At 45.2% G+C, this 24,925-nt stretch overlaps 6 protein-coding genes across 6 annotated transcripts; 2 read left to right on the forward strand and 4 right to left on the reverse strand.

Annotated features, from left to right (window-relative positions):
- Positions 1 to 1,234: 1,234 nt before the first annotated feature.
- On the reverse strand, positions 1,235 to 3,720 carry KY384_003247 (uncharacterized protein; the record flags this gene model as incomplete). Its single annotated transcript, XM_044811766.1, has 2 exons — positions 1,235 to 1,752; positions 2,157 to 3,720. The coding sequence occupies 2 exons, from the start codon at positions 3,718 to 3,720 to the stop codon at positions 1,235 to 1,237; spliced, it is 2,082 nt and encodes a 693-aa protein (XP_044670899.1).
- Positions 3,721 to 4,267: 547 nt separating this feature from the next.
- KY384_003248 (uncharacterized protein) lies at positions 4,268 to 5,108 on the forward strand (the record flags this gene model as incomplete). Its single annotated transcript, XM_044811767.1, has 2 exons — positions 4,268 to 4,721; positions 4,774 to 5,108. The coding sequence occupies 2 exons, from the start codon at positions 4,268 to 4,270 to the stop codon at positions 5,106 to 5,108; spliced, it is 789 nt and encodes a 262-aa protein (XP_044670900.1).
- A 3,421-nt stretch (positions 5,109 to 8,529) lies between these two features.
- On the reverse strand, positions 8,530 to 9,053 carry KY384_003249 (uncharacterized protein; the record flags this gene model as incomplete). The annotated part of the gene is made up of 2 exons (XM_044811768.1): positions 8,530 to 8,959; positions 8,995 to 9,053. The coding sequence occupies 2 exons, from the start codon at positions 9,051 to 9,053 to the stop codon at positions 8,530 to 8,532; spliced, it is 489 nt and encodes a 162-aa protein (XP_044670901.1).
- Positions 9,054 to 14,642: 5,589 nt separating this feature from the next.
- Positions 14,643 to 15,542, reverse strand: KY384_003250 (uncharacterized protein; the record flags this gene model as incomplete). The annotated part of the gene is made up of 1 exon (XM_044811769.1): positions 14,643 to 15,542. One exon carries the CDS (start codon positions 15,540 to 15,542, stop codon positions 14,643 to 14,645), a length of 900 nt encoding a protein of 299 aa, XP_044670902.1.
- A 195-nt stretch (positions 15,543 to 15,737) lies between these two features.
- KY384_003251 (uncharacterized protein) lies at positions 15,738 to 16,487 on the forward strand (the record flags this gene model as incomplete). The annotated part of the gene is made up of 1 exon (XM_044811770.1): positions 15,738 to 16,487. The coding sequence occupies one exon, from the start codon at positions 15,738 to 15,740 to the stop codon at positions 16,485 to 16,487; it is 750 nt and encodes a 249-aa protein (XP_044670903.1).
- A 1,295-nt stretch (positions 16,488 to 17,782) lies between these two features.
- On the reverse strand, positions 17,783 to 18,908 carry KY384_003252 (uncharacterized protein; the record flags this gene model as incomplete). The annotated part of the gene is made up of 2 exons (XM_044811771.1): positions 17,783 to 18,390; positions 18,719 to 18,908. The coding sequence occupies 2 exons, from the start codon at positions 18,906 to 18,908 to the stop codon at positions 17,783 to 17,785; spliced, it is 798 nt and encodes a 265-aa protein (XP_044670904.1).
- Between the last annotated feature and the right edge of the window lie 6,017 nt (positions 18,909 to 24,925).

Here is a 24,925-nt window from a genome sequence, read left to right on the forward strand (position 1 = left end):
AGATGGCTCCACACCAATTGCCACTTCTGCTGATCGGCACCTTGTTACCGCAATGCCTTGGCCTGGTCATCCCTCTTGCTCTTCCATGTCTGCCTTGATCATCGCATCTAAGATTCTATTGCCCTCCTCCCAGTCGTCGGAGCTGTCTGCTTCAAGGTTAGCTGCGTCGCTCCGGATGAGGAAGTGATGGGATGATAAGAGCGATATTAGACTACATGGTTTAAGTCCATAAGAAAGCTGGAAATTGATGCGTGAACCCCATCCCTTTTTTGCATATTCTTCACGGGAGAGGGGCTCAGTGTTGGATGAGGTGGATGGAGACAGAGTGGGATTCGCACCCTGAACCGCATTCTTAGAGGAGGAACCGCTTGCGTCTGGTGCCATGATGCTCAAAGCGGTTTGAAGTGTTGCGACTCTGAATAGCCTTTCAAAGGTAACGGTAGAGTGAGGAAAGTAATGACATTCTGTTCGGTGCTTCAGTAGTAATATTAGTCATCTGGTGCCAAGAGGACGGGAAAGGACAATCCGTACTAAGTTTAGCCACCTTGGCGCCACCACCTTTCTGACTTTAGCTAATTTATTAGTATAGTTTCGTGCATATTCGACGGGAGATTGAGCTGAAATCATTGGATGTAAGCGTTGCTGTCCGCAGCTCGTTGATTACTTGGCATCCTCATGTGGACCTCGACGTTTAATGCTTACGAGCCTGGGCGAAATGCGAGTGTGGGTCACAACCTTCGGAAGGTGCTCCACTAAGACAGGTCGGTAAGAGGGGAAGAGGGGCAGACAAAGCTGTGCAAGTCTTGCCGTCAAATCCTATATGAAATTACTCTGCCTCTCATGTTCCCATCTCGACTCTAAGCACGTCGAGAACTATCGCGACCATGCCAGGAACAATTAGGGTTGCCACACTGAAATACGTCACTAGGCAAGATACTGCCAAAGCTATCGCTGCAAGTATTTTGCGTCACAGGCAGTACGTATTAAAACCTTAACCTCGAGTCCATGCTCATTCATCAATAGGAAAGGGGAAGAAAACATCAAACAATTGAATCAAGGTTCAGGCAATGCTGGGATAAATCCATCAGCGGAAGGATCTGAGGTTCGCGTGGTGTTTACCCTCAGCATTCGCCATTCTGACAACCTCTTACAGATTGATGATATGGCCGGCGAGTGCGACAGTTGCGTGATTTAGGGGAGACCGCGGAGATAAGAATTTCATGTAGCCAATGTATCAATCATCCCTCTTGATGAGACCATCACTCTTGAGTGTCTGCAGTGCTGCTCCTGCATCAAACCGCACGGACGCAACACTTTTCGTGTAATCGTCTTGAACCTTGAATGTGCCGCTGAGGTCCTTGTCAATTGTCATGGTTGCCTTCATCTTGGTCACCCCTTCCTTCGCAACCCGAAGACCATTCAACTCAGTTTTGGCGAGTTCGGTAGGTGCTTTCAAGATCGAGTGACGGTAGTATATCGTAAACAGTCCGTGGCTGATGTAATCCAGAGCGTTCTCGAGGTTTACAACCCTTTCATATGGTAGCCTTGCTTTTGGTGGGATCATTTCAACATATCCGCCCCAGCTATCGATGCCATACGAGGCTGGGGATTCGTCAAATATCTGCACCCAGGACAGCGATGTCTCTTTTTCAGGCTGAACAATATCTTTGCCCGATGACAGCAGAGAGGCTGATGGTCCGCTACATTTGTTTAGTCTGCGTATCGGCGTGAGAAGATGATAGGCAGAGGAGACTATTTGGCGACAAGACAGGGACCGATGGACGAAAGAAGGCCAATACATAGAAAAGGTCTCGTTAAGACTGAAGTGCCCATGAGTCAGCGTTCCATCCTCCCGCACTAAGACTCTTATGCTGGACTCACTGCTCTCTGAGGCAGGTACGTCTGCGTATACCGGGTCAGGCGATATTCAACGAAGAGAAACCTAGCACTACAAGCATATTTCAACATGCAGGCTGATAAGTCTTGGAACCCTAGTCTAAACCGCATAAGGCGTATTTCCGTTGTTTGGGCTTGGCATCTCGCAACTACTCTATGGATACGAAGGCTAGATCGATCCCTCCTAGAGAGATGATAATTATACACCAAAAATTCGCAGACTACTTAAAATCTGCAGATCATTTGTGAGCCTCAAGAACCCTTGGCAGGCCTCCTGTTGATTTGAGAACCCTTATTCTTCTTCAGATATCGATTTGACGAAATTTTGGGTTGAGAATTCTCTTGAACCCCGGCCGTAGTTCTGTGGTTGGAGCTAGCTAGTATGTTAATATTCAGCGCAAGCTCATCAGCTGACGTCTCCGACTCCGGATGGGTGGGCTCATTCGATGACAGTGACACAAAGCTTTGCGTTGACGACTCAAATCCAGGGGTTTCAGCATCAAGTGCCTTCGCATTCGCTGCAGCTATGAGTTCTTCCCGTTTCTCCTTCGCCAAGCCTCTGGCGTTCCTCCAAGCAGTCGCCCCTTGTCGAAAAGTATCTGGGTTGCCTGTCATTTTCCATCCGTTGAGCTGCGTCATGCGATATTCGATTGGATGCTGTGGATTGTTGGACTGATTTGCATGTGTAGAATAGAGCGTAAGATCCCCCGTGCCACCATGGTAGGTAGATGTGATTGTGTGAGCGATGTTGTATTGCACTGTACCTGGATCCACGTACGATGAAAGCTCAAGCATCCCTCGTTCGCATACAACCCCGTCATACGTTGCTTGTAGCTTGCACACAGGCGCACTCCCATCCGGGCCTTTGCCCTCCGTGCAGAAGTTGGGCAAGCATGGTGCGGCTGTATTCGTCGATGGCACAATATAAGGCCCAAGCTCTTCTCGGATCTGCTTATTCAGATCCTCCGGACGGGCCCCATCGTAGAAGTCCGGCTGGGCCTTGGTGATAGAGCCATCGGTCAAGTCCTTGAGGTTTCCAAATCGGAGATTCTCTTGCGAAGGGATGTCGGCCGTGCCAGCAATGATCGGGAATGCCTTGCTCATCACTTTACTTTCCGTCAAAGCTTGCATATTCGTTTTTTCAAATTTCCTAAATTCTTCTCGGGTAAAGCGCGACGGAGAAAGGGAAGGTCGTGGCTGTGCTAGCCTCTCATTTATTTCTTCCCAGTTGTCTGGATATACTGAACCATCATCATCATCACTACCATTGTAGTACCCATGAGGATAGATGCCATGATCGATAAGATGATGTTCAAAGTTGCGATTATATGCAGAGCTTTTCCTTGTGGTGGAGGATGTATCCGATTCTTTTCCGGTCTTGGCTCGTTTCCTGGAGCTTGATTGACTGGAGTTCATTGTTGGGCTAGAAGGAACTGATGCCTCGGGATCCGAATACTGGGCTCTGTCAGAAAGGCTATTTGAAAAGGATTGTGTTGAACTTACACCTCGGATGTCACCAAGGCTTGGTCCGCCGTGTCTTGCGAAGCGTTTGAGCTTCGCGAGGTCGATGTTTTCTTTGCCAGTCCGGTTAGGTGGTATAGGGGCAGCAGGCCAGACCGTCCTTCGATCAAACTCTCGGAGAGCGTCGTCAGTTAGCCACACCCGTGAGAGGTTGTCCCAAAAGTAATTGGGTGTCTGGTGTTGTCGGTGTTCTTCAAGCTTTCGCTGTTTGGCGGGGGGCTGCGGTAAGGATTCAGTCTCAGGCTCTGCTTCGCTCAGTTGTCGCTTTCGATTATAAGGTACAAAAGCTTTTGCCGAAGGCATTGGACCTCGATCTTTGCGAACGACGTAAGTTAAATAAATGATAGGGAATAGTTAGATAGAAAGGTGGGAGATAGCGCGCGTCTGCGGAAACGACGCTAGTGCTTGTGAGTCATTTGGATTGCGGGGCTGACAGCCAATCGATGGAATGACTGCTGCCTGGAACATGCAACTAAATATATGTGTGCGTGGGGTAGTATCCATGATTTGTCTCATCAAAATAAAGATGGTGTGAGCACTTTCTGGCATGCATTACAATTACTGTCCCAATGCACCTCTAAACTGGCTTACAAACGGTCACAAATGAAGAACTTGGTGAGCGACCTGGCTTCCTATTCTACGCTTTAGCCTTCTGAGAGGAGTACCATCCGTCATGGTCTGACAGCTCATATCAGGATTTACGCATAGCCGGTAAATACCAGCTTCAAAGGAGAATCGGTGGGGGAGGCTTCGGCGATGTGTACATAGGTAATCCACATGCAAAGAAAGTGGGATTTCCAAGACTCATCGCGCTTTAGGAACCAACATCGAGACTGGCGAAGAGGTCGCCATGAAACTCGAACATGTATATGAAAATGCACCCCTCCTCGAAGCTGAAGTTGATGTCTATCGATCGCTTGCTGGCGGTGTTGGCATTCCACGCGTTCACGCCTATTTGTTCGAATGCGAATATAATGTTATGGTGTTCGATCTTCTGGGACCGAGTTTGGAGGACCTCTTCAATTTTTGCGGTCGCCAGTTCTCTCTCAAGACAGTGTTGATGCTTGCCGACCAGCTTCTCCATCGTCTCGAGTATATACACTCCAAGGATGTTATCCATCGCGACATTAAGCCGGAGAATTTCTTGATGGGTATGGGGAAGTATGGGAACCATGTATATGTCACCGACTTGGGCCTTGCCACGGAACGTCGTGAAGTCCAAATAAAGTCCGTTCCTGCTAGTGTGAAACGACATCTAATAGGCACAGCACGTTTTGCCAGCATCAACGGCCACTTAGGCACTCGTGAGTGCCCCATCCTCGGTTCTTTCTACTTAAACACTAAATATCATCCTAGTGCAAGATCGCTGCGATGACTTGGAGTCTCTCGGGTACATGCTCCTCTACTTCCTCCGCGGCTCCCTCCCGTGGCAAGGTTTTACGGCAAAAGATCATGCGCAGAAAGATGAGCTGATCTTGGAGAAGAAGAAAACGATCAGTACAAAAGATCTTTGCAGGGACCTACCCAAGGACTTTTTGACTTATTTCGACCACATCCGCTCCCTTGGATTTGACGAGAGACCGGTGTATGCCTACCTGCGCAAGATATTTCGCAGTCTCTTTATCCAAGAGGGCTTTGATCATGATTATGTATTTGACTGGACAATTCTGAAATATTTGATGGGTACATGATAGAGCAAAGTCTTGCAAGAAATCGTGGCTCTGCCGAACAGAGCTGACCAGATTGGTTTCGGGTTGAAGAAAGGAAACAGGTCTGACGTCCAGATGAAGGCGGGATGCGAAAGGCCCATCACAGTGATCGTAGATTACGTCTACATTCGAGCACTGATTGTCGGACTCGCTCCGCTAGCCTTTTTGGTCAGCTTTGAATCTCGCAGACACCCACTCAAAGCCACACGTCAACCGACATTACGTACTCAAGTCGCCATCAAGTCATAGAATACCATTTTCGACTTCGCGCTAAGCGATCATTGAATAAACTGCCGTGCGGTTGCACAGCACAACCTCCGAATTCAAGATGTGAGAATTACGCAAGTATTGCAGACAGGCACGGAATTGTCGTTCGTTGCCCACCCGAATTCCCTTGTTCACCACCAAGCACTCACAATCCTCCTTGAAAGCCAACCCGAAGTTATCATTTGCCTTGAGAATTTCGACTAGATTTGCCCAAGACGGCAGGTTCGTGGAAGGATCTACAATATCGGCCATGCAAATTATGTCTTGCCTACTGGCATCATTAGCGCGCATCAAATGGAAGACCATTGCAAAAACCGAAGCCCCGTCGCTGGTTTCCAACCGCCGCTCTAGTGGCATAGCCATCAAAGAGTTATCGGAGGTGTCGGGCCGGGTTGGTGATTCCAAATCAGAAATCTCTTGATCTATCGCGATACCTAGGCCTGTTGCAGTGTTCTGGTCTGTAGCAACTTTGCACTGCGGTACCGTCGATGCCTTGGTTACCATCGCTGCCATACTTGGCTCGGTCAAGCCAGAAAGGGATACGCCCGCTGTGGAGTCCGCAGGAACGTGTCTTCGTAAACATCCTAGGCGGCCTTCAAGATCTTGCCTGGCTGTTGCCTCCATCACCTTGCTCAATTATGTTGCAATGGCTTTGTATCGCTTTTAGGTACTAGAACCAGCCGCTGGTGGAACCATCCATGATATATACAACTTTTGATGGCAGGACGAAACGTCAAAGGATTCGGGATGGGTTGTGAGGAACATACGGCAGAGATAGCATGATTTTTTGCTCACTCCAAGGAAGCGGAAGGAGGGCTTATGCTCTTGATTATAGTCGTAGAAGCTCACAAGTTGCATTTCAGCATGGACTCAAGACGAGAAAGATGTTCCTCTTCACGGCCCCTAACTACTCTCCGTAGAACGCAAACAAGGGGGGTTTTATCCTCCTGGACCGCAAATCGCGTCTTTAGCGGCACCATCACGGTTTCAACGGCCAAAGGGTTGAATAGGGAAGGAAACTCGGAAGCAAGTTGAATCAAAGCCTTGGAGGCAATACCGTAACGGCCTATCTTGAATATTGTGTAAACCCACCGAGGGAGCGTCTGGGCTGCAGTGGAAATTGCAGCTTTCAAAAATTCGACATGATGTCGTTTGGCATCCTGAGCCCACCGTATATGACGGAGCAGGATCTTGGGATATGGATCGGAAGCTAAATTCTTGATTGAGAATATATGTCCGTACTATTCCAAGAATTTTTGAAGCGCTGGACTATCAGCATGTATTGTGGACGTGGAGGATTGCATCACACGTAACTGCACGGCTGAGATGGACTGCTCGAAGATGCCTTTAGTGTTGCAGAGATCCTTGAGATAGTATCGTATCTTTACCATGTCAAGCCGTACGATTCTGGTTAGGACTTCGGTATATGTATCATGTACATTAAGTACTGTTGAGAACGACATTAGTTCGGTATACACGCTTTTCGTAACCACGCGACGGAATAGAAAATATACCTTCACTAGCGACATCGTTCAGCACATTCACCAGCTCTCGGAGCTGACTTAGAGTATTTTCACGTACTCCGGAATTGCTAGCAATTCGAACGATTGTCCCTTGTGGTGACCCTTCTTCAAGACATGCCGCCGACACACTATCGCCACCCTTTTTCGTAGCACATACAAGGGCAAAGGAATTAAGAAACTTCCGTTTAAGTAGACGTTCTCTTGGTGTCTCAATATCATGAGGATCTTGATCAAGACCATACCTAGTAGGTTCTCCACGTACGGGATTGAGTGCGTGGAGGAGAACCGCAGCTTGGATGAATCGATCTCGAACATGGCTAGTCACTTCGAAGGGAGTCATCTTTTTCAAGGATTTGGGTTATCTCTGAGAAAGCAAGGCTGCATCGGTCATGAATTCGCCTTCAACGAATCGTGCGCGTTTTTTCGTGGACGCTGAGCAACTCTACCTATTCGGTCCTTACGTTATAATTGATTTTCTCTTTCCCTTTTCCTTTCTTCCTCGCTAAACACTTCTCTTTCTTCTTCCTTGTACGCGAGATCCATGCTCCTCAAATTGGAGAAAGGGTGCTATAATAACGTTAGATTTGGGGCAGGATGTAGTCAGCAAACCGGGAAGCAGGGACAACCTTTAGAACTGTTCTACGGCGGAAGTCAGCATTCAATACGTGTCCGTGTATCTTACACCTTATCGTCCGATTCACTATCTGTAATTCTGGGGGTAGTTCACTAGTGGAGTCTAACTTTTGGGATGACTAATAGCCTGTTGAAAACAACCAATCGTTCCTGCGCTGTACAAAGCCTACAAGTCGGCCCAACTTTAAGCCGAGAAGCGCTGAACAGGGGCCTGGGGTGACAAAAAAAAAAGTTATAGGGCTGAAAACTGGCACATAAACTGGCATATAAATATTTACACTAAACATCAGCTTTTGCTCTAGGCCGCGTTCTCCCACTCAACGTATCGTTCAGAGCCAATGTGACCAGACGCAAGCAGAGTGTTGAACTCGCGTTGCATTGTATTCTCCTTGATTCGTATGGGCCGCTCATTGCAGCGTCTGGCTCTATATCTTCCGATTCCAGAATACATGCCTCATAGTTTCTCGTGGATACTGGGGCTACCGGTTATGCCTTTATCGACGAAGGAATCGTACCAGAGGTATGTAAAAATCCAGATTGAACCCTGTCCGTTAGCCAAACCGAAACCCCTTAAAGCGTACGATGGCCAGCTGAGTCGAAGACCGATTACTCACTGTTTCTACCTAACGATAACGGTAGAAGGACATACCGAGTCCAACACCCCTATATTCATTACTAAGCTTGGCTAGCACTCCGCCAACCTGGGCAAGCCGTGGATATACCGACATAAAGTCTTTGCCAACGTATTAACCTATCCTAACTCTATCCTTTACACCCTTAATTGGTGTGATCATTTTGGAGCAAAATACACCACCTCCTTTCCCTTACCCTCTGAAAATATGTGTCTACATTGTCACCGGCTGGTTACTTGACGCGCCATGTTTCCCTAATATGATTCCGCGCTAGGATCATAAGTCGTGTTACTTTTTTAGCTGGTTTTGGCGTATTGAAAATCTCCTTAAGTAACTCCCTCTTCAACGTCATCCTGGCGGTCCTTGGACTCCTTGCACCCCTTGGATTCCTTGCAATCCTTGCACACCTTGCAATCCTTGAGGGCCTGGCGGACCAACCCCGGGAAGCCCGCGTCTTCCTCGGCGTCCTCGACGTCCTTGGCCTCCTGGTGGTCCTTGGGGTCCTCGGTGTCCAGGATCACCACGTGCTCCTGGTGGCCCAGCTACTCCTGGTGATCCAGCTGCCCCTTGTTGTCCGGGATAACCTTGGGCTCCTGGGGGACCTTGTTGTCCTTGAACACCTGGTGCTCCCTGTGGTCCTTCCAGACCTGGCGGCCCAGCTGCCCCTGGTGGTCCAGGATAACCTCGGGCTCCCGGGGGACCTTGTTGTCCTTGAACACCTGGTGCTCCCTGCGGTCCTGAGGGCCCTGGAATAAGCCTTGGAGGCTTTTTCGGCAGTCTTTGGATGCAGCAAATGACAAGGAGCAGAAGAACCCCCAAAATGATACATCCCACGATAATTCCAACTGTCGCGGCTGCGGTGTTACCATCATGATGAGAACCTGCGCTCTGGTCGGCGGCTGATGCAGGAGTCTGCGTTGCAGTTACAATGGTTTTTTGTTCAGTCAGTCTGGCTGTTGCGCAGTCCGTTGATGGTCCTAACTGGATTATGGTTGTATAAGTAGTGTCGGGTCTCGTGATGCTTAGTGTTACAAAGTAGCCATTCTCACAGTTCCTTGCTTGCATCCCTAGGCCTGGGAGCAGGTTGTTACTTGGGTGTTCTAGCCCGATTAAGCATGCAATCTACTAAACTATACGCTGCTATACAGCTGAAGATGATCGGGCCGAGGACATGAGCGCTATCCTTGTTATTTCTCTCATTCGCGTCCAGAGTGATTCACTCTTCGAGATTGGAGATTGGCGGAGCGAGGGATGGAATGCGAACCGGGCCCATAAGACAAGTACGTTTGCTCCTGGCGGAAAGCTGACCGATTGCCGTGTTAATATTCCTTAAATTTACTTCACCAGGTCTGTTGGGAGTATCCTCTGAATGCTATTCCTCCATGTGCTTTACCAGAAAGCGATGCGAGAGCGTGACAGGCTTCTTCCTCGTTTCGCTCCCCCTCGCCGAGGCGAGGGGGAGAAGGACAGCTCAGTCATATTTACCAAGGGTGTATGGTCTGCATATGGTGGCTGGCTCGCAGAACTAGCGCACTTAGCTTTGACAGAATGCCTAAGTTATTTCATGAGCCAAAGAAACGTCGACACGGTGGTCTTCAATCTAATGAACATGCTGGAAGGTAAGACGGCTGAATGCGGATAGATTATGCAGCCTTAGCAAATGCCGATTAAGTCATTCAATATTTTCTGACCATCTGCTCAGAGATGGGGTTGTACACGTAGTTAATAGCCGCCTTCTAGGAATTTTTAAAGGTCTTCTAAGCCTCTCGTTCGTAACTCTCCGTTGAATCCGATTCTCAGCATGCAACAATGGAGTGGGGGGCAGATAAGTTGGATGGGACGGAAAGTCGGATCAATCACATTTTGGACAAATCATGCTTTCTTTCATCAATGATGCTTTCTCGTTCAGTCTAGATAATGCGGAGGGTCAGCTACCACCACCACCACCACCAAGGCAAACAAAAAACCTGCAGTGAAACCCACAGGGAGAGTGCATTAAGGCAATGCCTAAGGATAAGGCACATGCATAGGACGGTTCCCATCACGAATAACGTGCCGTCGGGGAAATGGACAAAGCGTCCCGATCTTGTGACACGTCAAAAACGGTTGCTTAGTAATATGTCTCCGCATCTAGTGGTTGAGGTGCCGTTCAAGGCACTACCAGGTGTGGTCATTCTTTATGCAGTCTTTATGGAAAGGGTGCATGCGATGACATCAGGCCAAGTGCACATAATAACAATAGTCTCCATTATTGGACCTGGAAGGTGCCACACAGGTGATGCACATCCGCAAAGCTTAAGACTGGCATTGATTGTCAATAGGCGATTCCGGCAGCGACGCCGAACACGAAACCTCACCCGCTACCACCCTTACATACGCTTTATCGCTAGACGCCAGCAGTTTACGTAAGGGCAAGACGAAAGCCACCGTGATCGGCGCTGGAGACGCGGGAGGGCCCATTGCTATTGAACTGAGCCTTCAAGAGGAGTGCGACAGCAGCTGGCCGGACCGCCACCATCTCCCTCACATTGATCTGGGGTTTGAAGGCAATGACTGGGGACGAATGTCAAGAGGTGGAAACCATCGAGAACGAGTCGGGGTCTGATGGTGCCAAGGACGGTCAGGCTGAAGGCGGATTGCAAGAGATGGACCATAATGCTCACGGAGTTGAGGATAGCATGGGGATGGAGATGGGATAGGGAATAGTGGGGGCGATGAGAAACAATTGACCTTGAATTCTAGGTCGATCTGTATACCTCGTCGACAAGACGTACAATGGGAGCCAGATATTTGAAATTTGCATATGCGCAATGTTGTCTTCTCTAGGTGATCTTCTGCTCTACTAGGTTGGCTTCGGTTCTCTACATCTTTAATTGCCTCATTCGATGGACTAACGCCGGTCCGCCGATTATCAAACATTGGTGTCTGATGTAAGGCGACGGCTGATATTGACGGTGGATAAGAGTAGGTAGGCTGATACGGGTAGGTAGGCGTGGAACGAGCATTCGATTCCTGCCACAGCGGTGGTGGGTTGGCGGTGATGGGAGACGCCTGGCTGTTTTGTGGCAGACTGGGTGTAACTGGTCTCGAATATGACGCTAGATTAGGCGGTGCTGGAGAAGCTTGGGAGTGGAGAGGAATTCATAGTCGGCCGACTGTTATCGTAAGGCTTAATTTCTCTTGGTGCAGGGTGTTGGTGAAAATCCCTCCTCTTCTGAGAAGGGGGATCTTGATTGTTACAATAGGTCGGAATGGTCGGGGCTTTGTGCAGTCAGAGATTTTCTTAGCGCCGACGTTTGAGAAATATGACATTATAGTCGCTGGCTCTGCCCCACTTTGCTTTAGGAAAGGGACAAAGCATTCATACACGCCCGTCGCGCAGATGGGGCTTAGAGTCTCAACCTTCACGCAAAGTCAGGCCTGAAAGCTCGGCGGCCCCCAGGCTACGCCCGTTTCGCTTGCAGGATCGAAGGACGGATACATTCTGGGTTGCAAGATTCTTCCCTACCCACCATAGATCTCCGCCGAAGACTGTTGCGATATGTCTCTTTTAAATCTGCACAGGTGGACTCTTCGAATAACACCAACTTATGTCGTTAGTAAGCGAGTTCCGTAGATAATCGATAAATGAGACTTACTCAAAGTCACCAGTACTTTGCTCACAACAGCCTTCTCTAGAATGTGGTGGAGAAAGATGAACTCATTTTCCAAATTGTTCAAAGCCTTTGGCTTAATCCGGAGTCCGACTTCTTTTGCGACTTTTGGCACATGCCGGTAGCGGACGACTCGTCGTGAACTCGGAAATATATGCGAGGCGTCATTGCAGATTTTAATTTCGTGTGTATGAAAGATCGAATGCTGGGAAGAAAGAGGAGTGAGCGTGGTGGGGGATGAGGGAACGCGTCACGCTATCACGTGACTCTATGATCGCGTCCCTCTGGGAAACCGATGATGACCTCCTCTGTGACTATTACTGAGAAACTTTACCGGATAGTTATAGGCTCATTTTCACAAATCAATAGACCACACATGTTTTCCTACCATCGTCTGGTCAAACTTACTCTCCATCATCAAACTAAATTTTCCATCTATCCAATCACATATAGTTCGAATATACCCCCGCGAAAATAATAAACGCAATTATAGCTGAAATAACCAACATGTGGATCATGCAGCTATGCCGCCTTCTGTTTCCATGCGTCTGTTGGGGTTGTAACCCACGATAGCGACGGTGGGGACCATCCTGTGTTCTTGTTAACGATGGATTTTGTGTGGGTAAATATGCCGAAGATGTCCATTTCAGTGGTATTCTTAGTTTGAAGATTGCTTGTCCGTAAGGGAAGAAAGACATGTCACCGCGGTCAGGCGTAAATTTAATAGCTGGATCTTCAGTACGGACAGGGAGGTAGGATTGCTTGGCGAGAGCGCCGTCCAATATTCGCACAGCCTCAGGATTACGACGATGAGGGTCGAGCACTGTCAGTCCCGGGGGCAAGACAGACCGAGCAACGGGGGCGGAATTCGTGGAAGCGGGATTCGAGGGAGCTCTGATGGAACCGTAATCATTAGGCTGTCGACTGAGTCGTTGCGTCCTCGCCTCCCTTGTCCTTGACAGTTGGTATGGCGAAAATACAGCGGCCTGTCGATTCGAATTCGAATCCCTCTCGGTGATACTGTTTTGCAAGAGCCGAGGGTCATGTGGAAGCTGCAGTCGAGGTTGTTTAATTTCTCGTAACAGGAGAGAAGGGCCTCGGTGAAGGCCAAGAGCTGTCCATGACTCTCTGGTGTCAAGCGATATCGACTTCTGCGTTTTAAGTCATCTAGTCGAGATTTTCTGTATGGTTGCATCGCCTTCCTAGAGACACTGTACGAGGGTTCTGTCCTGACGTAAGACATCTTCTCGAGACGGAGGCCATCTTGAACATGGAGTAGTGCTCGCGTATGAGGATGGGGAGGGGCAGGATGGATGGGGTATAGAATGCGTTGAGCGACTTTGCTGTGCACTCCATGCCTCTCATGACAGTATTCTTCGAAGGGTTTGCCTCTTAAGCTAGACAACTACCGTTTGCGGAGTTAACACAACGATACCTGCGGTAGGCGATCCTCCACTCACAACACATATTTTCGCGGTTTCTCCCGGTCCATCAACGGTAAGTAGTACAACTGGATGATCGAAGCATCCTTTGTCGATCCCCTCAAGCTCTTTCAGACTATTTGAGTCTATCTCTTCTTGTTTCGGCAGCCAACATATGTCGCAAGGTGCGATTTTCTTGGGGTGTTTCATAGCCGACAATAAGCGCATAAAACAATCGCGCAGAAGATGATGCAATGCTCAAATTGAACTAGGAGAACTCAAAAGCTCCTGAACTAGATAGAGTTTCCACCTGTTTCTAACGTCTTTGTTGCTTGGCGTGATTGGTGTTGGACTTGGGCATCCCGGACAGGCATGTTTTGGGAGAAGTCCATCTCGTTCAGGGTCGCGGCTTCGGGCTATAGGTACATCGGCAGAGGGTCTATATCACTATGCTCATGAAAATGTGTGACCGGGGTAACTCTGGAAGTCAGTATAAGAGACGAAGTAAGGTATCAATGTAAGTGGAGATTGATATCGATTTCTTATGGTGCCGGCTTTGCAAGTTCTCGCTTCTAGAGCAATAGAGCAACGCTAAATTTTTTAGCTCAGAATCTCAACTACCCCGCATCTCCACATCAAAACCCTTACATCTTCCTTCCCGCAATCCCACCTCGAGAAGCTCTATCAGAGCCAAAGAGTATATCGCACAAGTAGGTCACAAACCTCTGGTAAACTGAGTCCACTTGAAGTCGGTTTGTAATTGGCGGACAGTATCAATCGAAAATGAAGCTCTCCGCCACCTCCGCCGTTTCTGTGGTGCTCTTTCTCGCACTGAATACTGTTGTTACTCTCGCCGGTCCATGTGCCTACGGAGTTTGTCAGGCCGGATGCGCAACAGTTGTAATGGCTTGCTACGGTGCAGCTGGTTTTACATGGGGTGCTACGTTAGGGGTCACTGCGCCGGCTTCTATTATTGCTTGTAACACGGCCTTTGGAAGCTGTCAGGCGGCTTGTGCTGCTTTGCTTTTAGCACCGACCCCGTAAAATGGAAGAATTGTGGGCAGGTTCACGAGAGCTTATGTTCAGATAGCGCTTTACGGCTGCAGAGGCAAGACAGAAATCTAGGATAAATTGTAGCTAGCTCCTATTCTTTACATCTTTGAAGAAGGTGCTTTCGATACACATAGATGGTGCCAGTTGGAGCATGCGGCTAACTCCTCGCAGTCGGCTCATGCTATATATTGAACGAGATTTTGCTTGTATGGGCTTCTGAACCACTGTTGTTTCTCGTCAGTAATTACTCCTTCTTTGGTATCCAACCGTACCATTTCCGGGTCGCTTACGTTTGGCTCCATCTTTATGATCTTTCGTTGACATATGGGGGAGATTATGGCTTTCTCAGGGTAGAGTTCGATCTTATCACGTCCCTCGCTATGCCAAATCCGGACTTTTTGCGTCCTTTCGGACAGTGGATAGCCCAGCCTGTGCCCTGTATTGTTGACTCTTGACGCCTCCTCTCTGATCCCAGGCTTATTTGGGAGATAGAACCCTCTTGACTTGTGAACGCTAGAGCATCAGTAGTATGATGCATTTCTTTGAGTAGTTTATTCCTGTCTTGGAAGTTTTTTTCGGCCTCGGCCAATTGTATTTCTAACTGTCTCTTATGCATTTTGGTTTCGAGAAGTTGCTTCTGAAGGCATTCGATGCTCTCCTCGTTCTTGTCTAACATCTCATCCAATCTTTCTACCCGCTTCTTGAGCTTTTCAATCTCCTCTTCGTCATCATTGTGGATAGAATCGCGATGTAGTCTTGATGCCTGTCTGCGCTCTTCACGTAGGCATTGGCATTCTTTCTCTTTTTCTCTCAGCTTGGACTGAAGCGTATTGATTGTAGCCTGAAGCTCATTGAAGTCGTTCCCGCATCTGTCAACATTACGTTGATCCAAGCCATCAAGGTGCAATATTGTAAATTTGGAGGCGGTAGGCGATTGAGGGGGTGTAGGTAGGGGTGCTGGTTGGCCTGTTTCAGTCATGGCCCCTTCCGAGCACTGCTTTCCGAGGTCGTCACCGTCATTTCGATGGCTTGATGTTCTAATCTGAGAAGGCTCAGATGATCGTAAGGACCCGGATGCATAGCTAGCATTTGACAATGCCTTTATCGCATCGTTCTCAACATGTTCTTGAAATTTCTGCTTCTCTTTCTCGAAGCAGTCGTTTTTCTGCTCTGTCTCGCGGTTGATACTCATCTCCCATCTCTTTCCGACCGATGGGCTCTTTGAGTCAGCCATGATATCCGGAGCCAGACTTTTGTGAGGGGTGGAATACAACGAGAGAAGACTTGTAGCTTACTCTATTCAGCTTGCCAAGTAATATTTGAGGCTGCATTACAAAGCGGGGTAAGACTATCCTCCAATTGGCCGATGAATAAAATGTCCCCATGATTGAGTATCAAATTTTGCAATAAATGATACAGTATGGCACAGATGTCAATACTTCAAAATCTGCCCTTTAGCCTCTGCGAGTCATGCCCAGAGCAAATCGACGGCATAGGCAACTTCTACCTTCAGCTCCTGGCTCACGCCCCGTCACAGCTCCCGTTATCGACTTTATATTTCCTGGATTCGCACGGTCAAATACCGAGCAAGATACACAATCCCGACTATGACCCTGTCAAGAAAAGCCAAATTGACTGGTTCGTGAAAGCTTCACAAGCGCAACGAAGCGCTCGTGAGAAGGACAATAACGACAACCGCTTCCATCTGTCTTTGGCTTTCCTACATATCCCTCTTCCTGAGTTCGGAGACTGCCATCTTAGTATACGCAACGGCCACCGGAGGGAACCGACTGAGAGCCCTAGCTTCAATTCCCATTTCTACGACGCTTTGGTCAAAGGAGGCATATCAGCATTAGGCTGCGGGCACGATCACGTGAATGACTTTTGCGCTCTGCTGCCACAACAAACGCGGCAGGATGGCGACAAAACCCCTCAGCCTGGCCCTTGGCTATGCTATGGAGGTGGCAGTGGGTTCGGGGGATATGGTTCGTACGGCAGAAAGCGATTTCACCGACGAACGCGGGTTTGGGAACTCGATACGAGTACCGGGAGCTTGAAGACTTGGAAGCGGGTCGAATATGCAATGGACAGAGTTGATGAGCTGGTGCTGGTGGAAAGTGGAGCGGTGATTGATACACCTGGAGAAGAAGATGGAGGCAGACGCTGTATAGTCAGTTGAAGCTAATATTACTACGTGATAAATTAGTTCCTTCCGGTAGGGTAAATATATTTTAGGCTTTTCCGATATCGTTTTAATAAAGTAAGCTTTATACTTTATTAAACTATTTATTAATTTTATTTTCCCCTATTAACTTTTCTATTTCTTTTTATAATATATTAGCGTTTTTTTTTTAATTTTAATTTTAAAGCTAATTTTCTAAAATATTTATAAATTTAAAAACCTAAAAATATTATATTCCCTATTAATTTATAATTATTTATATTATTTTTTATATAATTTGCTTTGCTACTAAAGTTTTTTTTTAATTAAATTAACTATAAAAAACGATTTTTATATATTTTATTTTTTTAATTATTTTTTTAATATATATTTTATATTCTTAAAATAGTAAAAAAACTTTTAGCACTATTTTTTCTATTTTATTATAATATTTTCATTTATTTAAATTATATATTAAGTTAAATATTACTTATAAAATTAAAACTTTAAAAATATTATTAAATTAAGCAAAAAAATTTTAAAAAAGCTATTTTTTTTAAAATAATTTATAAATTTATATATATATTTTATATAATTAAAATAAATAAATATAATAAATTAATTAAATGTTCTAAGTTTACTTTTAAAAATATTAATAGTATATTTCTAAATTTATATTATAGCTTAATTAAGAAATTTTAAATTAAATTCTTTAAAAAACTAATATATTTAACCTTAAAAATATTTTTTCTTAGTAACTTTTATAAATATTCTTTTAATAAAATTATAAAAAAAAAAAGCTACTTTAAAAAGTTTAGTTTATATAAAATAAATAAATACTTTAAGAAAATAAAATAAAGTTTAAAAATATTTAGCTTAAAAAATTTATTTAATAAAAATAGAAATTTTAGAAAATAAATAATAAAACTTAATATATAATTTTTTTCCTATAAATATAATAGCAATAAAGTAATATAAATTAAAACTATTATATAAGTTATTATATAACTTAGTATTATTTAGATTATAAAAAGTTTTATATTTATTTAAGATTATATTTTAATAAAAGTTTTTAAAATATACTTTAATAATATAGAATAAACTCTTAATAACTAATAAAATATAAAATAGAAATAATAAATATAATATTCTAAAATAGTTAGAAAAAATTTTTTAAATATTATTATAATTAAAATAGAAAATAAATTTATTGTTAATAGATAAAGCTACAATAAAAATAAATCTAACGTCTTAAGTAATATATAGAAATTGTTGGCTCTTTGTTGTCGGTAGTATTTAATCGATGCTTTGACTTAGTGTTGTCGATCACACGCGATTAGCTGACCGTCTGGATGGTGGCGGAGATGCTTGCGATGGAAGTGCTTCTTGAGGTCGCCGCGAGCCGCGAAAGTCTTCAGGCGTTTAGCATCCGGGAGACCTTTATTCTCGAGGCAAAAAATGCACTGCGTGGCTTTGCATTTGACCGGCAGCGTTTCCGACAGACTCGGCGGTGGAGAGACTAAAGTCTGCTCCTCTTTGACCATGATGTCTGCTCTGCGGCGACAGAAGCCTTGGCTTTCCTGCTTCTTGCAGAGTGCAATCAACGCATTAATGGCTGTGACTCGCCGTTGACATTCCTCCTCGGTTGATGATGTAGCAAAGGTGAAGAGCGCGTCGATAGCGTAGACCTTTTCCGCGAAAACATATTCAGCTGTCTGAAGAGCTTCCTGTTCTAAGACCGGTGATCCCTTCGATTGTCGTTGGATGTCGATCACCGGCTGCTCCTTCTTGTACCTCTCTTTGACCTCCGTCAAAAGAACCTTCTTATGTCGCCGTCTCAAATTGCGATGAGACTGATAGGTTCGCCGGTAATGATTATACAAGGGGGCCCCTTTCGTGCTGGCGATAGAACCCTTCTGTTCTTGGAAGGTTCGCAGCAGTAACTTCGACCACCGACGCAGAAGTCTTACCTCTGGGTGGCGATCGACCTCAGCCTATTGCGCAACACTAAGTTTCCTCGGCCGTCGAGGATCGATCCTGCGACTCATCCGGCTGGCGGCTCGCATCAGGGCGGTCTGTGGTTTCAAGCCGCGGTAGGCGGCCTGAGTGTTAGGCATATATCTCGAGGCGTAGTTCTTCTAGAAAACGGAGGAATTGTGATGTTGCAGGATGATGTTCCGCTTGGCATCCGTAATTCTACCTGTATACCGGTGAGCATAGCCTTCGACCGACGATCATCGTTTACTTACTGCTGTTGTCGAGAGCTTGCCCATTACCACGTCGGAAGGTATATAGAACCGTGGGAAGTTCCATGCCGGTGATGCTCCCGAGATTGGTCATTTGGGGTCGGAGAGTGGTGTCAGCCAGAGCTTGCTCCTCAGATATCTGTATGCTTTCCACGGTATTTTTGCACCGCCGGAACAGAGGTCTGTCCGCCATCTCCTCCTTCAGAGGCACCGGCAACTGTTTCTGCCTCCAACTCAACTACAACAACAAACACCGAGCTCTACCCAATCCCACATTCCTCCCCGCCCCTAAACCTTGACTTCAGCAGCGGACACATACCCGCCTCCACGGCCTCAAAAATCATGGACAAAGCTCTCGTATCCTTCGAAGCCAAATATCCCGTCGAGATCAACGATCCCGTTCCCCAATGTGGTTTGGAATTCCATGCCCCGCAGTTTCCGCAATTCAGCTAGAAGTTTTATCATGTCCCGTTTCGGTACGATCCTGAGTTTACGGAAAGGATTGCGAGGCAGGGTGTAGATGGGTATAGGAGGTGGCTTGCTAAGAGTGCTGGGAAGGAGGAGGCGGGGTTTAATCTTGTGGGGATTGTGGCACGGGATCAGGGGAGGGTGTATGGGTTTCTGCAGTTGGGAGAGCGGGTGGCGGCGTTTTGAAGGGTCTGTGGGTTGTGGAGGGACGTTTGGCGTTGTCTTCATGCTTTGTTTGCTGGATGTCGGGTCAATCTCAAAGGTAAGCAGCAATTTTATCCAAACCCGCGGAGTCATAAACCCTCGCTCTTGATCATGTTCAAGATTACTAGGAGCTATGTACATCTCCCTGTTTCAATCCCCGCCGCTGAAGCTACGGCACTTCCGTCTTGTTCCCGTTGCCAAAAGCACTTGCAAGCGCTTGATGACAGCGAGAGTATCAATTGATGCTAGCTTAACGTTGTGGCAGCATTTTTGATGTCTATGACTTTTAGTAGCTATGCAGACGTATTCAAGATTAGATATGCGACCTCGTGCCTGAAGTATTGCCTCGCCATAGGATGGGTGTAAGTACTGCACCTTCATTGGCAAGAGCTTTGAGGACTTATGAAGATGTTTCTATACTTTGTGGCTGTTCAATGCTCTCATAGACGCAAGTGATTTTTTGGCCTCGCTTTCGTGCGCTTATTGCGAATTATCATGGTACATTCACAAGTTGTGCATCGAAGATTTAGTAGCACGTATTGTGAGGTGTTTTGTTGGCAGAGTGGTAACGGTGACGTGCTAGTGATGATAGTTATCGCTTATCCTCGAGATTCACAGTGACATTCGCTGATGTTTCATCTTAAGAGGCCGGGGAACAAGTCCTGAAATCGATGGAAAGTTGATAAGTACCTGTAAGCTGTCTTATTTATAGGTGCATAGTAATCCAACACTTTTATCGCTGCGACCAAGGAAGCTCTTTGTCGATTTAAATAGTTTTCCGAAACGTCCTTATAGTCTATATTGTTTTAAAGCTTTCGGTAGACGATACTTAAAATAGAAGTAAGGACAACTTTATAGAAAAAGTGTTTGCAGGGCATTAGCAATATACTTATAGTAATAGCTAAGCGGGATACTAACATTAGCAACTAGCATTTGTGTAGAAACGAGCCGAGTTTTAGAAATATAAAGCAGAGATAAAATAGATCTAAGGCTGCGTTGAGACTAAAGAGCGTCAGCTTTTAACGCTTTATCTTTTATCTTATCGAAACACTACAAGAAAATAACCTACCCTGTCTAACTGAATTCTTTTACGCTAAATTTGAGATTTGTAGGGTCTAAGGTAGCTCCGATATATACAAAGGTAGTTTTCAATAATAAGGGATATATTAAAGTAATGACGTTCCCTAGATGTATAGCTTTAAGATACAGCTTTTAAACATAAGCCAATATCTATATAAAGGAAAATAAGTTTATTCGAGCAATTCTAGTTTTATTATCTATGTTCTCTAATTACGCTTTACTTGTAAGGTTGGACTATTCTGGCGAGGGAATAGCTATAAGGGATAACTTATTTATATAGTATTTATACCGGCTAATAGAGACTAAGGAACCTTAGTTACAACTTCGTAGCATATAACAATAATTGTCTAAGAGATAAACTATTATTTGACGCGCGGAAAGACGGTTGCTACTATTATTTATTAATTGTCAAATTGTCTATATTAAATTCAGTAGGTAGAGAGCATTTAGCGAGCGTTAGGGAAGACTAACCGTTAGTATACTATTAAGTTTGTACCTAACTTTGCTAATTAAAAGTAGATTAAGCTGTACAGAGAGCCAACTAGGGAAGGGCGTACTTAGTTATAAGCCTATCTTTATTAAGGTAAAAAGTTGAAGCTAACCTACCTATAAAAGAACTATATAGTACTCTATACTTGCAGCTATTCTTCGTAATTATTTATTCCTAAAGATTAAGCCGAAGAAGCTCTTATGCCTAAAAAGTAAGTCTAGCCGATATCTAATGCTAAATCTAATAATAAGTTAGCCTTATAAGTGTAGATATTACGCACTAGCAATAAGGATTACCTAGGTATTGCCGAGCTGTATTGGGTCTTTCTCTAATATAGTAAAGACTAACTAAAGCTGTTATTCGTATTATTTGTAAGCTACTGCTCCAATCCTCGTCGTCGAGGTACTGTCTACTATTTTCATATTATATAATAATTGTATTATCGCTATTGTCATTACTAATCTAGGCCCCTAAAGCTAAAAACTAGGCAGATCTCGCTTATTTCCTTATTTGCTATGTTACCTAATTTATTGATAGCAGCAGTAAACTGTAGCTCTAGTATATCCTTATTAAAGAAGTAGAAGATACTATTAATTCTGTCTAGGAAAAAGCGTATTAATATCTTAGTTGTAGAGTCGACGTAGTAATTAAACGGGTTTAGTAGTTTAGTATAGGTACCGCGCTAGTCAGGCGCTAGGGTAAGGCTTACTAAAGCTAAATCATCTATAGTTTGCGAAGCGCTAGCAAAAGCCAGGGAAGCTTCGACTAAAAGCTCTTCTATCTGCTCTGTGAGAGCCTGAGGCGAAGAGCAAATCGGTTCTTGCGGTGTCGTTACATCTCCGTCTTACGCTTCTCGCGATTTCCCAGCGCTACGCGAAGGGCGCTACTTATCAATTAGCTCAAATTCAAGGCTAAGCATCGCTTTTGAGCACGTTGGGATCAATAGATTGTGCAGCAAGGAGCAATAGCATCCCATAGACCGCCAGGGTGCCCCTCTTGATCTCCATGAGACTCAACGGTGGGCAAGCCAGAATCATGCCCTTGGTTGCCGATGACTTCAATTATGAAATAGCAAAGCCTCTAGAGTCAAGATGAGCACCCCTGCCAACAGTCAACGGAAAGATTCCTTGAGATCTAAGATGTTGACCACTTTGGGAATCACGGGATCGCATAGCTGAAAATAAATGTGAATTTACTATATATTTACGCATGGCCGCGATGTGACTTTCAAGGATAATATGAATTATACGTACTATTTGCTCGAGATCTCTTCCAAAACGATTGGTTTTAGAAGCCAATAGGCTCGACTAGCTCCCCCGGGTGAAGAGAAGTCGCCGTAAGAACATTAGAGGTTTTCCGTCGCACACATTATATAAATAGGTCTTATAGCATTATAAAGCCGACTTCGAGATTTGCATTGGTTATAGCCTACTAATCTTTGTCCTCTAGCATCAATTGAAGTCGTTTCTACGAGTCGGGCAATAGAAGCTACGTCTTTGCCGGCTTGTAGGCTTTGTAGAATATCTAGAGTTTGAGAACGGGCCATCTAGGAGCCGGACCCAAGAATGTCGAAAAGCAATAATAAGACCCGATCCTTCTCTTCTAGATCCTAAATATATAACTTGATATTGCCCTTAGGTAATTGAGCATATATCAGGTATTTATATGCACTCCTTCTACTCTTAGCATAGTTGCTGCAGGGCTGTCTACTATTACACTATCGGAAGTAAGCATAACGGGTAAAGCACGTACGGATACCATCCTAACATCTTACCTTTACCCGCTTCTACCGACAGCTGACACAAGCGTTTCTCGTGACTTGTCCACGGGAACTTTGGCCTAAAGATGCTATAATCACAATGCGTAGGGATCTATCTTCGCTTCTTTGCTTGTAGGCTTATGTCGTTTAATAATTATGTAATGTTTTACCTCCAATAGATGTATAATAAGTCTTCCGACTCCAAGCCGTTTAAGGTACCAACGATCAATAGAGCAATCCTAGTTGATAATCGGCCTATGATTCGCTCTTAAGCGTTTCAAACCCTAAATATGCTAGGCTAATATTGTGTTTAAAAATAGTTTAGTCGTACAATTCAATACCAGATCTATCAAAATCCCATGCGAACGCAAGAATCGGATGGCGGATATTAGATCTTCGAACAAGACGTGAATCTGCAAGCGTAAGGTAAGGTAGCTGTCGTGGGAGCGGCACGATCCAGCACCCTTCAACTCTCTATTGGACAAGGGCGATTCGTTGCATAGAATATCGGCTAAGGCTTCATATAGAGAATTGGATAAGGCAGTCGCGTTCCAAACATATCGGAAGAGTATTATACGGATAGAGCACTGAAGGGTGGCAAATGATAATGTAAGCAGTATCGGGTAGCGCACCCTAGATCGGCGATCGGATAGGGGAGATTGAGGGGGATTCTGCATAGTATCGATTTAAATAAAGTTGGATGCTTTTAGACTAGCCAAATCATGCTAATCATTATCTTTACAATGCAGTCAAGTCTGCGGACTCCAAAGATTAATCTAGTCGTCTCTAGGGAGCTTCTGCACGTCAACGCCGTGAATATAATTAGTCGACTGGGAATCTCGGAGGGTTGAGTCATCCCTAGCTTATCGAGCGGGGTGATAAAGTAGCGATTGGGTCATGCCTAGACCACACGCTTGGCCTGTCAAAATACTTGTAGGTAGGGTTCGATGGGCACATTCTAGCCGAAATCGCTTGACGATGCCCAATCTTCCTTAGGCGAAGCTGAAGCGTGAGAGCGATCTCACCAGTGTTCTTGTCGCGCAGCACGAACAGATCGATATCGCCATACGTGATGCCCAACAGGGGCCCAGGGCGGGAACCGGTGAGCGCGGCCAGCAAGAGGATAGTGGCAACATACAGCCGATAACGTTCGTACGGGAAGAAGTTGGTATCGGTCACCCAATGACAATGCAGCACCTCCAAGAAACCTTCTGCGTCCAGCCAAGTTTGTCCACAGAGCCTAAGTTCCTTGAAGTCAAAGTACCCATCGTTTTTCTCGGCACGGCGGGTTTCTCGCGACCTAGGGATGGACGTTAGTCGGCTGGTTAGACTAGTCCGGAGGGATTGCGGAGCATGGAGACTGTCTATCCATCTGCTTATATGTTAATAGAGTAAGCGTTAGATGTTGATGCCTTTGGCCATGAGCATAAGAGGAATATATGAAAGCTCGCATGTCAATGACTATCGCTCATAACGCACTGTAGTATTAATGGGCCAATTAAGATCTCGTTAGTTTCCTCTATATAATAAAATCTAAACCGGTTAAAAACGGAATCAAGCAACCATCTGTCTTTAGATAATCGGCTACGAGCGGAAAATATATAATATTTTAAGATTACGTAATATAACAAAGAACTTTTCTTAGTAAGATAAAATCTATAAGGCGCGTTCCGAACAACAGTAAGTGTAGTCTTATGCCCCTTTGTTTATTACTAAGGAATCGTCCAATTATACTTTAATAGATAGCGAAGGGAACGTAGCTAATTCTTTTAACCTAGTAGAGGGATAAATACTTCCCTTAGAATATTCTTACTATTAAGCTAAACGATTGTTAGAGCATATTATCTATAAATACTATGTTATTAAATACAAAGTAATTATAAAGTAATATCCGTCTACAGGTGCTGGAAAACCCACCGTACCGGAAAATTTGATAGGTACTTTGACTTCAAGCGACTATAACTCTGCGCACACGTTGAGCTTTATTAGTATAAGGAATATATAATGCGATGTAGCCTTTATAAGACATTTGGAACCATTCTAGTCTCTATATTACATACGCGTTGTCGCCGTCTCGCCTAATTAACTTATAGTCTTATTTTCTAGCGAAATAGTCTCCATCCGCTATAGCACTACTATAGAGTCTTTACAACTTACTATACATATATAAGGGTCTTATAAGCGCCTAAGAGCCTTCTTACGATAGTAG

This window comes from Bacidia gigantensis, assembly GCF_019456465.1.
Source record: "Bacidia gigantensis strain McMullin 20006 chromosome Unknown contig_180, whole genome shotgun sequence".
In the NCBI taxonomy this organism is placed as follows: Eukaryota; Fungi; Ascomycota; class Lecanoromycetes; order Lecanorales; family Ramalinaceae; genus Bacidia; species Bacidia gigantensis.